This window comes from Urocampus carinirostris, chromosome 5 (assembly GCF_059441175.1).
Source record: "Urocampus carinirostris isolate Australia breed hairy pipefish chromosome 5, RoL_Ucar_1.0, whole genome shotgun sequence".
Taxonomy (NCBI): domain Eukaryota; kingdom Metazoa; phylum Chordata; class Actinopteri; order Syngnathiformes; family Syngnathidae; genus Urocampus; species Urocampus carinirostris.
The window spans coordinates 6,235,453-6,252,678 of NC_142353.1; the positions used below are offsets into that span (position 1 = coordinate 6,235,453).

At 41.1% G+C, this 17,226-nt stretch overlaps 1 protein-coding gene across 3 annotated transcripts in view; it reads left to right on the forward strand.

Annotated features, from left to right (window-relative positions):
* adgrd1 (adhesion G protein-coupled receptor D1) overlaps positions 1-17,226 on the forward strand; it is a 65,189-nt gene that overhangs the window by 5,290 nt on the left and 42,673 nt on the right. For all 3 annotated transcript variants that reach the window (XM_088335463.1, XM_088335464.1, XM_088335465.1), the window contains 5 exons: positions 2,864-3,121; positions 8,148-8,212; positions 11,663-11,812; positions 11,894-11,944; positions 16,074-16,197. In XM_088335463.1, coding sequence (XP_088191589.1) covers positions 2,864-3,121; positions 8,148-8,212; positions 11,663-11,812; positions 11,894-11,944; positions 16,074-16,197 — 648 coding nt within the window. The remainder of the gene's footprint in view (positions 1-2,863; positions 3,122-8,147; positions 8,213-11,662; positions 11,813-11,893; positions 11,945-16,073; positions 16,198-17,226) is intronic.

Here is a 17,226-nt window from a genome sequence, read left to right on the forward strand (position 1 = left end):
TATGTGTTAACAATGCCCAACTGAGTTCAGAGAGCCTTAATTTTTTTCCCTCCTCGTCTATCTGCTTGTATCTTATCTTTAACAGAGCTGTTCAGAACTCGCAACACATTGGGAAGCAGGAAAGGGGGGAGTCGGGGTAATGGGCTGTGATTTCATGCTTGTACTCTGTTAGTGTAGCATCAAAATGGTTAAAATGGTGAAAGTAAAAAACGGACTGTTTCAAAGACAGTCCAAATGCCAACCCAAACCCCCAAAAAGATAAAAAAAGAAGAAATGATTGGAGCGTGTTTAAGAAATGCATGTACTTGCATGTGCCACACAAGCAGCTTGACAGAAGCTGCAATGATGACTTAAGCCAGCACCGTTAGATATGTAATTACAGCTAGTTTCAGTTTACTGTAAAACTAAGCACTCAATGAGTAGCGATTTAAGTAGAAAATGGGCTTGATATACTCTTCGTACTTCAAATTTATTGAGTATAAAAAAAAGGTATTACTTTTGTAAATATTCCAATTTATGTTTCCTGTATTTTTCAAAGATAATATGTTTTACATCACAATTCTAAAGTTGTGTTTAACAGTTAATTTGTTGTTACAATGGCAATATTTTCAACTAATCTTTTGCTGCGGCTTTTTCAGAGATTCTGACTTGCTTGACATCCAATGTTGATGATGAAAATATATGAAAATGTTGGAAAATTAAAACGAGTTAAAAGTTTACTCTAGTGTGGAAAAAATGAATGCTATTATAATTATGTAGAATAATGGATTTTAAACTTTGGTGCATTACTGCCCCCAAGCTGACTTTTCCCAAGGGCTCACAGAAGGCCCTTACTTTGCTAACTCGAAATTTGATTGGCTAAACCAACAGCGTTGTCGAAAATTGCAAGCCCTTCAGAATTGTTAGTGAAGGCCTCCGGGCATATTTCTGAGCCTTGCAACAAGTTATGGCTGAAATGTGATTGGTTAAATACTAAATATGAAAACACACTTCTGGAAGCAGCGCGACTGGGGGAAAGCAATGAAGGGAAGCTGACAAACAATTTGGAATTATTTATAAAGTATTCATGGATATGATATAATTACATCACATGATTCAGGAATTTCCAAGGCCTTGCAGGCCCTGACGGCCCACCATCTATTAGGTCTGTACACACTTTTGAATAAAGAGTAAATCCTATTAGCGAAAATTTGCAAGTGATAATGATCAAAAATGATTTAGGGTTGGAGGGGGGATGAATTTCGAGAATAATCATTAAAATAATTAAAAAATAGAAATAATGATTAATGCTAGCCACATTTGTTGAGTGGTTTAGAAAAAAAAGTTAATTCATAAATACATATTAGGCAACAATTGTCACCAATTCTAAAATCATGCTATTATGGCTTTTTAATACAGAATTGTTATGGTAACAAGAATAAAACACACCTAATTTAAAAGGACTTGTTTTTTTTCAACATTATTTTTGGGGGATTATGCAATAATGTGTCCACAATTCAATACACTGTTGAATTATGTGCTGGGTTACAGCGGCTCAGTGGTCATCTGGTTGTCATCCAGTATGAAGCTGACTTTTCAGGAAAAAATGATTGTCGAGGAAAAACAGTCCGAGAGTCGATAAAAGTCATCAGGTGTGCCTTGCCAAAACTAATGAATAATTAACTGTCAAAGTATATCTCATATTTTTTTCAAAAAAGTGAACTATAAATGGAAGCAATTGATTGGCAACATTGTTTAAATTCTACCCTCAAAGGATGACATTTAATTTGGTTTGTCATTGACATGTTTTTCGAGTTAATGGTCTCCGCTGAGGCTTAACTGTTGTCAGTTAGATTTGCAGACCAAAGTCTGGGTTTTCAAAATTGGCTGCAGTCCGCTGCCGGACATCGTGAAAGAATACAGGTATATTCATGACATACAGATATCGTCTGAGTAATGCAGAGGGTAGAGAAAATTTTGTGGTGTCTGAGTGATTGTGTACATAATGTCTCATCTGCAGGGCGTCGGGGGACTCCTCATCACGATTAAAGGGATGATAAATGTATCTGTAGAGAATAATACCAATGACTCATTCATGTGATGTAAAACTGTTGCTTTCCTAAAACCTTTTAATGTACAGTGTTGTCATTTTTAAATTGAGAAGGGGGAGCGTGGTGAGATAATGGTTTCTGCATCCACGTCGAACAGTTCAGGGCATTAATGCAGGATTTATTTTGTTTTGATATTTTTAAGTTTTGTTTAAGTGGGCTCAACAGATTGAATCCGGACCGCTAAAAAACACTGAGAGAGGAGCAAGAGAAAAATAAACTGTATTTTCAAATATATCCACTTGATTTGCCAAAGGCAGGCCCAACTCTAAAAGCAACTAAAGCTGTATTTAGCTGTCTCTCTTTCTCTCTCAGTCTCTCTCAGTCTCTCTCCGTCTCTCTCCGTCTCTCTTCGTCTCTCTCCGTCTCTCTCTGTCTTTCTCTGTCTCTGTCTATCTCTCTCTCTCTGTCTCTCTCTCTCACTCTCTGTCTCTCTCTGTCTCTCTCTCTCTTTCTCCCTCTCTCACTCTCTCTCTCTCTAGCTCTGTCTCCCTCTATCTCTCTCTCTTTTTTTCTTTCTCCTTTTCTTTCTCTCTCTATTTCTTTCTCCCTTTCTGCTTTTGGGAATTAGTAAGTGGTGTAGTCCACCTCTCATCCCCCGTCAAATAGGAAATACTGAACCCAGAATTAGATGGATGTGCAGATGGATGAGTGCATTTTATAAAGGTATCATATTTTTGTATCAACTGTCTAATGTAGCAGTGGGGGTAATAGACCCAAAAAGTGGATTACAATTTGAGATTTGTTGGAAAAAAGTTTTTTTTTTTTTCTCTCAGGACCTTATTGGACCCATATTCTCTTCACATGGAAAAAAACAGAAGGTCTAAAGGTTTACATAAATGGCACCTTCAGCGCTGGTGACGAGACTGGAAGCATTTCTGAAAGCTATGGTGATCATCATTCTGACCTCGTCATTGGGACTGGCAACGACAAGGCATACGGCCACTATGTAACGGGGGCCTTTGATGAGTTTGTCATCTGGGAACGAGCTCTTCTCCCCAGTGAGATCTTTCTCTACTACAGTGCTGCAATGGGTAAGCACAACACATGTAAATGGTTAAAAATCTCCTGGTTGTGAAAATTATTTTAGCAAGTCTAGTATTGCTTTTGCCATTTTACAGGTAAACTGTTGCTGCAAAGCAAAGGTGTAAGAACACTTAAAGTCAATCTTAGTTCCAAGATCACAGCTAATGTAATGCATAGACAGTAGACCCCTGTGTTACAGCGACCCTTCCTTATGATGATTTCACCTTAATATATAGAATACACGTTTTTCTCGACTCCTTGCTCCAACATTTTCCAGACCATATGAAATCAAAAAAGGATTTTACGTGTCCAAAAACCTACCAAATTCGAACGTCGCGGCGGTGGTTTTTATGACTGTGCTAGTTACGTGCCATATAAAGATGACAATCTGCCATTGGTTGATGACATATTACGGAATTATGAATATTCTGAAATGCTGAACTTTGTGGGAAGGAGTTCAATGTTCTGTGTGCTTCGTAAAGACTTGACGCATCAATGGTACAATATTGATTTTTTTTGTACTGTATTTATTTGCTATAGATCCCAAGACTTGCACTGATCCTGCATAAATAATATGAGTAAAAAAGTACATACTTAAGTGAAGGTAAGAAAATGTGACTAAGTTCTAAAGAAAGTCATAAAAATTACAAAATAAATATCTACAAATACATACAGTTTCATATTTAATCCGCCGATTGCCGCCCCCACCGATTCATTCATAGTGTTATTCAATCGTACATATATATTACATATAAGTAGTAATTTTTTACAAATGTTTTTATCTCGGTTACCTGGGTTTCTGAATCCATTTGATAATCACATACGCTTCTGTCACCCGCCATACGGCAATTTCACTTTACAATCCCCACTTCTGAACAGATGATGTGATATCCAGAGGGTCTGTAGTTTGTAGCGCTCGCTCCCAAATTGAGTCCCAAGTTCAGCTAAGCCATAATTTTGAAATGCAGTATGAAGTTTGAAATAAGTCCAGTACACTATTGCCTTTATGACACAATACTTCACATACTTCACTCATGCTCAATGTTTCTGTATAATTTCCCTCGTAAAGTAAATAAATTGATTGGTGAAATAGCCATTGACATTTGTTAACTTAAACATATTACTCAGTAAAACAAGTTTAAAGGGATTTTTTATTTTTCTAGGGTGTTTCGTACAATACAAATAACATCAACAAATATTCTAAGATAGTTACTACAGGGAGTGCAGAATTATTAGGCAAGTTGTATTTTTGAGGATTAATTTTATTATTGAACAACAACCATGTTCTTAATGAACCCAAAAGTCTCATTAATATCAAAGCTGAATATTTTGGAAGTTGGAGTGGGGCTTTTTTAGTTTTAGCTATTTTAGGAGGATATCTGTGTGTGCAGGTGACTATTACTGTGCATAATTATTAGGCAACTTAACAAAAAACAAATGTATACCCATTTCAATTATTTATTTTCATCAGGGAAACCAATATAACAGCTCAACATTCACAAATATACATTTCTGACATTCAAAAACAAAACAAAAACAAATCAGTGACCAATATAGCCACCTTTCTTTGCAAGGACACTCAAAAGCCTGCCATCCATGGATTCTGTCAGTGCTTTGATCTGTTCACGATCAACATTGCGTGCAGCAGCAACCACAGCCTCCCAGACACTGTTCAGAGAGGTGTACCGTTTTCCCTCCTTGTAAATCTCACATTTGATGAGGGACCACAGGTTCTCTATGGGGTTCTGATCAGGTGAACAAGGAGGCCATGTCATTAGTTTTTCTTCTTTTAGACCCTTTCTTGCCAGCCACGCTGTGGAGTACTTGGATGCGTGTGATGGAGCGTTGTCCTGCATGAAAATCATGTTTTTCTTGAAGGATGCGGACTTCTTCCTGTACCACTGCTTGAAGAAGGTGTCTTCCAGAAACTGGCAGTAGGACTGGGAGTTGAGCTTGAGTCCATCCTCAACCCGAAAAGGCCCCACAAGCTTATCTTTGATGATACCAGCCCATACCAGTACCCCACCTCCACCTTGCTGGCGTCTGTGGCGGACTGGAGCTCTCTGCCCTTTACCGATCCAGCCACGGGCCCATCCATCTGGCCCATCAAGACTCACTCTCATTTCATCAGTCCATAAAACCTTAGAAAAATCCGTCTTGAGATTTTTCTTGGCCCAGTCTTGACGTTTCAGCTTGTGTGTCTTGTTCAGTGGTGGTCGTTTTTCAGCCTTTCTTACCTTGGCCATGTCTCTGAGTATTGCACACCTTGTGCTTTTGGGCACTCCAGTGATGTTGCAGCTCTGAAATATGGCAAAACTGGTGGCAAGTGGCATCTTGGCAGCTGTACGCTTGACTTTGCTCAGTTCACGGCAGTTATTTTGCGCCTTGGTTTTTCTACACGCTTCTTGCGACCCTGTTGACTATTTTGAATGTAACGCTTGATTGTTCGATGATCACGCTTCAGAAGCTTGGCAATTTTAAGAGTGCTGCATCCCTCTGCAAGATATCTCACTATTTTTGACTTTTCAGAGCCTGTCAAGTCCCTCTTCTGACCCATTTTGCCAAAGGAAAGGAAGTTGCCTAATAATTATGCACACCTGATATAGGGTGTTGATGTCATTAGACCACACCCCTTCTCATTACAGAGATGCACATCACCTGATATGCTTAATTGGTAGTAGGCTTTCGAGCCTATACAGCTTGGAGTAAGACAACATGCATAAAGAGGATGATGTGGTCAAAATACTCATTTGCCTAATAATTCTGCACTCCCTGTATTTTGGGTAACCTGCAAGCCTGCTTCAAACTAAAATGGATCCACCTTTGCAGTGAGCCCCTGAATCCCGTCTTTGCATTAAGAGCAAAAACAAAGGAATTCTGTAAGAAAGTGGATAATAATAAACACAGTGTTTACTTGGCCATCATTTGTTTTACCAATTGGTACTTGACACTAAACACGCTCCTAGTGACATTTATTCCGCCTCAAACACAATTATTTAAGTCACTAAGGTGGTATTAAACAAAATGATGGAACTGCTTCTGTTGTTAATCATTTTTAGCTCTATGTAATTGAAATCTATTCTACTTTTTAGGTATGTGTCATATGTAAATCATTAGTACTTTGTCAGAAGCTACACAGGAAACAAAAATCATTTGGAATGAAAATCAGCTAAACTAGAATGGCTGTACCTCATTAGCGCATCACCAGCATTGAGACGTGAAACTATTTCCGGGTGGCATTTCCTTTTTTGGCAGGGTCCCTTACCTCCTAGAGTGACCTACCTGATTGCTTGTAAAAGATTCTGATCGTGGCCAGACTTGTTCTGGCCTGCGAGAGTAGAATGTCTTTCCGGGAAAGCTGCTGACTCAGCAAAACCAAAAATCACATCTAGGGTGACATACCCGATTGCCTGTAAAACAGGGTGTTGATATTCAATGTTGTTCTCTCCTGGAATAGTGGAATGTCTTTCTGTTGAAAAGTGCTGAGTCAGCTTTTTGGGCATTTTTCACATCTAGGCTTAACTACCTGACAGCCTGTAAATGAGGGTGTTGGTATTTAATGTTGTTCAGTTCTATGAAAGTAGAATGTATTTCTGCGAAAAGGGCTGTGTCACCAAATCCAAAAGAGTTGAGTCAGCTTTTTGGTATTTTTCACATCTAGTGTAACTTATCTGACTGCCTGTGAAAGATGGTGGTCTTACCTCACCTACTGCACTCTTTTTTTTGGAGAGACAGACACACAAACAAACTGACAAACAAAAATGCTGAGTCAACAAAACCAAAAGTTCTGAGTCTTCTTTATTTGGGGAATTTTCACATCTAGGATAACCTAACTGACTTCCTATGAGAAGGGTGTTCATATCTAAATTCCTCCCCCCTTTCTTGGGCAGACATAACCACAAACAAACAGGCAAACAAATAAGCAAACAAACCAATCTGATTTACTGTCCCAAACAAAAATAATTAAAAAACATTTCACCCACCCTTGTATCATCGCAGGTGATAATAATACGCTTTTATTTTAAATCTAGATCATTTTCTACAGTCCACATCCCTGCCAGAAGTTGTTGCAATGTTTTTCAACAGGAGTGCCAAAAAGCCCATAGTTCTGCCTTATAAGTGTTACTTTCCAAGTTACCTATAGTGAATTGCATCTGTGAAAATCTTTTTATTTTTATAACACTGCAAGGGACCACTTAATCCCTAATACAAAGAAATTCAATACTCATAAACACACGTTTATGAAGTGTTATTTCTGAGGAATAATGTATCATTGATATTTTACATGATTTGACAAGATCAAATTGCAATCTAAAGAACTAGATTGAGTGCGATTACGCAATATCTTCAACTGCTAATTGGTCCCAATGTGTCACATGCAGTCTGTAATCACAGAACGCTGTTGAAATCTGACATATTTAACATGCCATTACTCAAACCGCCTGACTTAAATGTTACAAAAATATATATTACGTTTTTTGTTTTTTTGGGGCGGCAGTAGCTCAGGAGGTAGAGCGCTCGTCTTGGGATCAAGGGATCCCAGTTCGAATCCCGGCTCGTCTGTGTTACATGTCGAAGTGTCCTTGGGTAAGACACTGAACCCCTAATACCCCCAATAAGCAGGTTAGCGCCTTACATGGCTGCAAGGCCGCTATTGGGAAATGTGGAGCACATTGTAAAGCGCTTTGGGAAGTCATTGACTTGAAAAGCGCTATATAAATGCAGATCATTTTATTTCATTTCACACAAAAAATGTTGCAGAATGTGCAGGAGTGGCTCAGCCAAATAAGTGCACCCATATTTAGGCATTTTATGGGTGCCATTTTTGTTAAATGACAGTTAAGATTTAAAATGCTTCTCACTCCAAGAACTAGGAAAGTACTAATACATGTTTTCCTGCTGTCTCGTGCTCTTGTCATCTTTCTTTCGTGACAGTATATTTGCCAGTCTTTGCATTTGCATGATGACTTTACCGTCAGGTTAAATACAAATGAAGTACAGTACTGATTTTCACATCTGTGTTGAATTCTGCAGGTCATTCCATAGAGTCAGTCACAACCCCTAGTGCTTTCAAAGAACTACCTTTCACAACAACAGTGGTAAGTTCATTCTGTGATTTATGACTCATGAATTAAGTTACACACTCTAAAATGCCACATTACTCCTTAGAAATGAGGGCAGGTTTTTTTTAAAGTGACATTTCCTGAGTACAGGCCTCTTTGTTGTGTAAAGGTTCTCTCCTATGAAGCCCATACATGCACATATTTAGATAAATTGTGAGCCTCACTACTGTTAGGGTAACATTTTGGAATTACAGCTAAAACCCTCAAAATTGTACTTATTGTTTCTCCCTTTATTATTTTTACTTCTTTTTTCTCTCCTTTTGCCTTAATTTTGCATTTTCTTCTATTGTTTCTTTTCATTGTTGTCTTTTTTGGGCAAAATATTAAAAAAAAGGTTTCAATGTGTGGATAAACGTAACAAAACAATCTGAAGAGGCTTTTAGCAACTCTTTTTATTGAGCCAAGCCGACAGAGACACTGGAATTTCCATTACTATGAGCTTATTTGAATGTGAGGAGCTACCTAATCTCTAGGTTCTGCAAACACATAGCACAACACACAACCAGAAACACACAGATGACAGGCAAATTTGCAAGTTGAGTGAAATGAATGATTACAGTCTTTCTTTTATAGCGTTCTTTTTTTTTCCGGGCTGTTTTGGTTGATTTTACTTGAAAATCACAATGTAGTAGCACTGGTGAGGTCTCCGGGCACCACAGCTGTCCTTAGAGGGCACAGTGGGTCCCGCGGGTAACAAGTTGTAAACCCCTGGCTTCAGACACTGCTCTAAATAAGACACTAAGGCAAGGTATGATACAATTAGCTTCCTAGAAAACACGTACAAAAAGCAAAACAGCCTTTTATTTCCACTAGACAATACAAAAATGACCTGAAGGAGAAAGTGTCGTCAGGTAGAGGAAGTCAAGATCATGGGAAAGGATACTCAAAGAAACACTATGCTTTTCTCATGATGCAAGCAGGGCTCAGATATAAAATATTAAGAAACAACAAGGCCCTAGAAACTGAACTCTAGGATACAAATGAGAATGGGACAGAAACTGACTCAGAGGGACAAAAGAAACAAACAAAAGTGACACACTCTGCCACAATTACCCTCTTATTGTAAAATAACAAACCAAAATAGAGCATAAAATGGCACTTTTAAAAATGTTCCCAAAAATAAACTCCTTTTTCACATCCCAGGAGTCCAAACATTACATTGTAATATAAGTGTATCAAAATTACAGATTTGTGAATAAACCAGGGCAAGTCAAAGTTTTTAAATTGAGGCTGCATGGAGTTAAAAAAAATTGGGAAAGCCGCTAGTGCAGGAGGACTAAAAATGATTTAGATCTTTTTTTTATCTGCCCATACATCGAATCCGACACTTCTGTATTTTTTTACACATTTATTTTAATGAAGGAGGGGGTCACAAAGGAACGTCCATGGCAAGAGTGGCACCAAAAAAAAAAAAAACATTTTTTAATGATGTTTTTTTTTCTTTCATCTTTTTGTTCAGCGGGCCGGGTGAAAAAACCTGTCAGACCAAGTGTGGCCCACGGGTTGTAGTTTACACATCCCTGGTCTAGGCTAAAATTGGTCTATGCAGGTCCAAAAGGAAACGCTTGTTTTACCTTTAATTTTAAACTAGACCATCTTGTCTAATTTCATAAGCTAATGAACCTCTAACAGAAGTCTGTATACAAACATCTAAACATAGAGTCGTTCAGGTACAGTACGTGCTTTTACACAATGTGCAATGTCATACCTGTCAACCTGTACGTTTTTGCCGTACAAAGTACGTTTATTATGTATTTTAAGACGTGTACGACGTACAAGAAAATCTGTACCGAAAAACCAATTTTGTCAATTATGGATACCATCCGGTATACACCGACTATCACGAAACAGCAAATCAATCAAGTCAAACGAGTTCGCCGCGATAACCTCTATCTCTGTATCGTTTTTTTTCGTTGCAAACGAAGCGAGCAGTTTGATGTAGTGAAAGGAAGTCCCTTCTTTTTAGAGAACCGGCTTTTTCGGCTCAACTCATTAAAGAGAGCCGGCTCTCAAACGGCTCACTGTCTTTGATGCGTTATCTTACGAATTATTATGTTGTATGAATAAATTAGGAAAAAAAGGAAATATAAAATGAGAAAATGAAAAAAAGACAGGTTTGTGGTTATCCCTTTAAACAGTATATTACCAACAATGATTTAATGCAGAAAATGAAAACAACATTCAATAGAGTTTATGTGACAACCAAACCACAAATGGTGCTCTTCCTTCCTGAAAAAGACCTGTCCCTCTAAGCTGCGCGCATGCGCATTTCCGCACTGCTCACACATTCTCAGCGCACAAGAAAATCTAGCCAGCACACAAAAATGAGGGATCAAAATTAATAATTAAGAAGCGACTTAAGTCAAAGTAACAGTGCATGAAGGTAAAAATACACGGGTACCCCCGACGTTGTGTCCTAAATGCGGTATTTTGAAGTCGAGTCGAAGTAGAACGAAGTTGAGTAAAGTTAGTAGAGTTTGTCGAGAACCGGCTTCTTCGGCTCAGCTCACTAAAAGGAACCGGCTCTTTCGGGTCATAAACGGCTCTTCAGGTTGTTTTTGCTTCTTTAATCCCAATATGACCAAATATTATGTAAAACTATGCACACAATGACTTAAAAAAGGTGGGAATAGAAGAAAAAATAAATAAATACCAAAATGAAAAAGTAGTGAAAAGCTGAGAAAAAAAAGAAACAAAAGGAAGAGAAAAAAAGAAGGAAAAAATTAGAAAAAAGCCAGAAAAAAAGAAAAGAAAGAAACGTAGGAAAAAAGTAAATAGAGAACGAAAAAAAGGAACAGCTCGGAAAAAATAAACACAATGAGACTTTTTTTATAATAATTTTTTAAAAAGTAGAAAAAAAAACACGGAAAAAAGAAGAAAAAGTTTGTGTCGCATTCAAATAATTTCCAATTATATCAAGTGAATCTTGTTGCCAACATTGTACTTCCACTAGAAAATGTGATTAAGTACAGTTCTGTATCTTGCAACCGACTAAATAAGCCCCCCAAAATGTTAATATTATGCGACAAAATATATCAGGAAAAAAAAAGAAATGGATATCTTGTGAAAGAATTGTAAGAACAAATGACGTTTGTAGGCCGTACAACCTTTGCAATCTTACATGAGTCAATTCATTCAAAAGAGAAAAATAATTTTGCATTGCCGGAAACTCAGCAAAATGTCAAGTTTTGGACATGTTTGATAATTAATTATCTTGCCACACTTGGGATTATGGTTGCTCACTGTTGTTTCAAGCGTTGCTCACCGACTTTGTGTGAACGCTCAGACCCGTGGAAAATTAGAGGGAACATTGTTCCTAGACTGTTTGTCCCCTAGATTTATGGAGTTATGCGTTCTGTGCAATTTCTGAAGAACTTCCCGGTAACAGCATTTAGACACTAAATGTGATACTGATTGTTTCCTCAGAAAGCCGTTGAAGTAAGTCCTCCTGTTTCTAACAGCAAGCTTGAGGATGTCAGAAGCTCCCAAGATCCAGAGTCAATGCCAATTTTGGGTTTTCTGAAGGTTTTACCCAATAGGACCATTCCCCATAACACAGCCAGCAACCTCACACAGGTCACAAAGTATTAAAAAAGGAAAAGTGGCCATTCATGAAGCAATGGTGTGTGTTATTTAAAAAGTTTTATTTCATTGCAGGCTTTTCTTAAAAACGTGGATGAAGTTCTGTCCTCTCCTGGGTTACCAGAGGTAAACGAGTTCACACTGTGCACATATGAAATAATCAAACAACTCAGCAATGTGATGAATTTGAAACCACGGGGCTATGATATGATACACCACAGGCAAAAGAAAGTCATACAATAGCGCTTTTCTGCATTAACACCTCCTTATAGATAAAATATACTGTTGATGCGTGGCTACATGGGCTAAGATTCCCGGCTCGAACATCGTTTCCCATCAAAACAGAACAGTGCCAGGGGAAAATGCGCAGTTTCAGAACATTGAGTGTTCAAAATAAACGTGCTTGTTTTGGTTTCTACGAATTGAAACAGATGTTCACATGGACAGATTGCAGAAGATTGCCTTCAATAGAAAGCCTTACCTTTTCTGATCCGCCCTATGCCATATAAGCTCTGAGAACTGTCACTAATAGCTTGTCATCGAGAGTAAATATTCAACGTCAAAGAAGATGTAACACTTTAATTCAAAACTACTTTTATACTGACATTCATATGTCCAATTGAAGTATAATTTATCGTCAGATTTTATTCACACGTTGTTATAAATGAAAACATATGACACATTCTGGATGCAAGCGCTCAACAAACAGAACAGACCAACTTTTTCCAGATGCATGAAAGTTAAATTACTTCTCTTTTTGAGTTTTTTTTCTAAGCTATGATAATTAGCAATTGTATATTGTACATGTTATAAGAAATATGGTTTGCCATACATTTATGAGGATATTCAATAACTTTCAGCCCTTACAAATTTGTATGCAGTATTCATAATTTAATTAATTAATGTCAATTAATTATTCATCTGATTTCTAGTTCATGATTGTTTAACAGCCATGAGTACCAATTTAGATTCCAATAACGTCTGATATTGTCATGATTACTGATTAGGGGCACCTGTGGCTGCCCCGGTGGCGCGAACAGCCCTAGTCGCTGATTGGCTCCTTGCCACCTTTTAAACCCCCCGACTCCCTGTAACCGGCGTCCGATCATTGCGAACCTTCAGCTCCCTCTAAGGCAAGCCTTCCGAACCTAACTCCCTGTTTTTTGACTCCCGTACGTTTCCCGGCTTCGACCTGTTTCTGTCTGGTCACGTCTCTGCTCCTGCGCCCCGACCACCCGACCTGCTTTTCCCTCTTCCACACCGCTATCGCTCGCCAGAGAAGTGCCACTTCCGCGTCCCGAGCGACCTGCTCCCCACAATCAACGATCACTGGATCGTGGGTGCCAGCTTACGTATCTTTTCAAATAAAATTAAGAAACTAAAGCAATTGGGTTCCCGTCTCCGTTGCTGGTTCCTGACAGAACGATTGGACCAGAAAAAGACCCAGCGGAAGTTTTTTACGAGCGCCGATCGGCGAAAGGAGACATGCAATGTTCGCACCGTACCGAGGCGGATGTCCGACAGATGTCGGGTGATGTGTCAGCCATTCTACGGATTGTTCGACAGCAACAGGAATGGCTTCAGCGCCACCAAGAAAGGTTAGATGCGCTCCCGGAGAATCTTGCTTGTCCGCTGCACGTATCGGCCCCGCCCCCGCAGTGATTCTTCTGCTGCAATGCCGTCGCATGCCCCGCCTGTTCCGTTCACGAATTCTCCCGCCATCGAAACGGCAGATCCCCGAGTGGGCGCGCCGGAGAAATTTTGTGGCGATTCTGCTCAGGTGCGAGCATTACTTGTAAACTCATTTTCGACCTGCAACCCTCTGGGGAACGGCTGAATTTGAGATAGGTTCAGATGCGTGTTCCTCATTTGATCTCCTGGCCCAGGAGATCCTTAAGGTATTCGACACAGGATCCTCATCATTTGACGCGTCGAGATCTCTGATGAGGATACGGCAGGGAAGACGATCAATCGCCGATTATTCGATCGATTTTCTGACCCTCGCAAGCCGGAGCAACTGGAATGCAGAGGCGTTAGTGGACGCCTATCTCAACAGCTTGGCAGACTACATGAAGGACCAGTTGGTGTCTCACCCCCCGCCTACCAGCCTGGACGAGGCCATTGCGCTCACAGCCCGGATCGATCGTCGGGTCCAGGGTCGACGCCGTGAGAGAGTCTGCCAGAACCATCCAGTTTCCTGCTTACCCGAGGGGATTGGTGCCCCTTCGGATTTCCAGCAGCCACCCGCAACTCTACTAGACCCACCAGAGGCAATGGAGGTGTCCGTCGAGGAGCGTCAGCGTTGACTCTCCGAGGGCCTCTGCCTGTACTGTGGCGGGCAAGGACACCGGATATCATCCTGCCCGTCTAAAGGGGGAGCTAACCGGACGATTGGAGTCGTCCGGTTAAGTTTCGTTCACACCCCGATCTCCCCGACCGGAAGTACAAGGCTCCAGGTGTACCTTCGGAGCCCCGGGTCAACCCAGTCCCTGTCCGCCCTTGTGGACTCGGGTGCAGAGGTCAACGTCCTGGATGCGACTTTAGCCCGGAGAATGGGATTGAGGGGTGTTCCCCTTTCGACCCCAGTTCCTGCCCAAGCTCTGAACGGTCATCTATTGGGCACGGCAACGCAAGATACAGAGCCTGTGGAGATGACACTGTCTGGAAACCACCGCGAGCAGAAAAGTTTCCACCTGCTTCCTTCCCCCGGTCAACCGCTGGTCCTGGGACACCCGTGGCTGATTGAGCACAACCCTCGCTTAGACTGGCGGACGGGGACGGTTCTGGAGTGGGGGGCTGAATGCCACCTGACCTGTCTGCACGCTGCCTCTCATCCTGTCCGCTCCAGGCCTCCTCCCGCAACGCCCTATCAGTGCAAGGTCCCTGTCTGCATGCCTGATCCGCCTGTCTGCCTCGTCCGCCTGTCCACCTGCCATGTCCGTTTGTCCGCCTGCCATGCCTCCCGCCATGCCTGTTTGTCGGTCTGCCATGCCGGTCTGCCTGCTTGATTCACCTGTCTGCCTGTCCGACTCTTCTGCTTGCCAGTCTGACTCGTCTGCTCGTCCGTCTGGTCCGTCTGCTCGCCCGTCTACCCGCGAGTCCGGCCCATCTGCCCGCCCGTCCGGCTCGTCTGCCCACCAGTCCGGCTCTTTGTCCGCCCGCCCAACGCTTCATCCGCTTACCCACCTGACGCTTCATCTGCCTGCCTGCCTGACGCTTCGTCCGCCTGCCCGCCCAACACTTTATCTGCCAGCCTGTCTCGACGTCCGCCCGTCCGCCTGCATCGACGTCCGCCCGTCCGCCTGCCTCGACGTCCGCCCGTCCGCCTGGCTTCCCGCCTGTCTCGAAGTCCGTCCGTCCGCCTGTCTCGACGTCCATCAGTCCGCCTGTCTCGACGTCCATCTGTCCGCCTGACTTCCCGCCTGTCCCGGCGTCCGTCTGCCTGCTCACCCGTCTGCGACATCCGTCTGCCCGGCTACGACGCCTGCCTTTCAGCTCGGTTTCCTCCAGGTCCTGCTTCTGCCCCACCTCCTGATGCTGATGATGGTGCCTCGGTTCACTTGGTGGAGTTCTGAATTTTTTTCTGGGTGCATTTTTTTTTCTCTGCCTGTAGGATTACCTTTTTTCTGACAGTTGGATTACTTTTTTTTGGGGGGACTTCTGGAGCCGTCCCTTGAGGGGGGGTTCTGTCACGATTACTGATTCGGGGCACCTACCCCGGTGGTGCCAACAGCCCTAATATTTGGCCAAGGGGCTCCTCGTTTGTGTGTTTGATTAAATATGTATATATATATATATATATATATATATATATATATATATATATATATATATATATATATATATATATATATATATATATCAGACATGGGACCAAGTCACACATGTGCAAGTCTCAAGTAAGTCTCAAGTCTTCACCTTCAAGTCCCAAGTAAGTCCCAAGTATTTTTTTCTTGGGCAAGTCAAGTCACAAGTCAAGTCCCGAGTCTTAGATTGCCAAGTCCAAGTCAAGTCACAAGTCATAAAAACAGCGACTCGAGTCGACTCGAGTCCAAGTCACTAAGTCTCAAGTCCCCATGTCTGATATATATACCAATTTTATTTGGCAGGCTGGATTGAAAAACCTACTGGGTAGCATGTGGTCTTCAGGCTGTAGTTTGTCCCCATCCTCTTTAAAATACCCGTCTTCATACCTTGACATAGACTGACTATAAAGGTTTTAGCTGGTAAAATGACGAAAGTTGATGTGATGCAGCAATCCGTTCCTGTGGTGAGCGGTTTGATCGAAACCGTGGACCGAGTAATGGAGCGCATGGTGGCGAACTTGGAGCCCAGCCTGAACTCGCACATATCTTTGGGTGGATCGTCTTTTGTTGCAGGTCGGTACTGCGAAAGCCGTCCAAAACATGACTCACTGTTTGTAGTTTGTGTGGTAAAACTGTTAGGACAAACTCTCACAGAGCATTAAGATGATGTCAGCAGTTTGATTTTTAAACCAACAGAGACTGGTCACTAAAACACAGCACTATTTTAATCACTTTCTCACTCGCAGTGTTGGGCGCTTTATTTAAAAGAAAGCAATTTTTATACTTACGAGTTACTTTATTTTAAAAGTAATTCAATTAACCCCCCAAAGAGTAGCGTGTTGCTATGAAAGTAACTATCCAGTAACAAGTTGCCGCATACTATCACTAGTATAGAAGCCACAAGAAAGGACGCTTCTCACACCTCTCACGCTCCAAATTTGTTTCTTCTTTACTCCCTAGTGCTATCATTTTGGAATTTTTCATTTATTCTGTTGCTGCTGTTTTTCGTAATTCTTACAAACCTATATTTCTACTAAAATTGAAAATACCTAACGCAAGGAAAGCAGACAACATGTACTCGATAAAATCAGCTTTAAATTAAGGATTTGAAAAGATGGACTTCAAAATGGAGAAAAATGATGAACACTTTTTAGAAAATTCTGAACTAACTGATGGAAACAAAAAAGGAGCTGGAAGATGCGTGGAAAGAAATGACAGAAATCAGGAATGACTTAATGGGACTTAGGAACAATGCAGAGAAAATGGAGATATAATTTGACAAATTTAAGGAAGAAATCAAATCACGTTGACAAATAAGTAAAGAAAATCCACAGCAATTGAAGAGAACATGAAAATTCTACAACATAAGCAGATAGTTTTGAGCAATGGGCCCGTGTCAATGATTTAAGCATTACAGGACTAACAATGGAGACAGTGGCTCCACAGGTTTTCTCAACTCAGAAATTTCAAGATAACAGTAAACGAAGACCTTGTTGAGCCCAGCTATCAACTCCCATCGGGAAGTGATAGACCACAGTCAATTTTTTCCAACCAATTGGAGAAGCATGCTATTTTGAAGCAAGGGGTCAAAAAGTCCACATC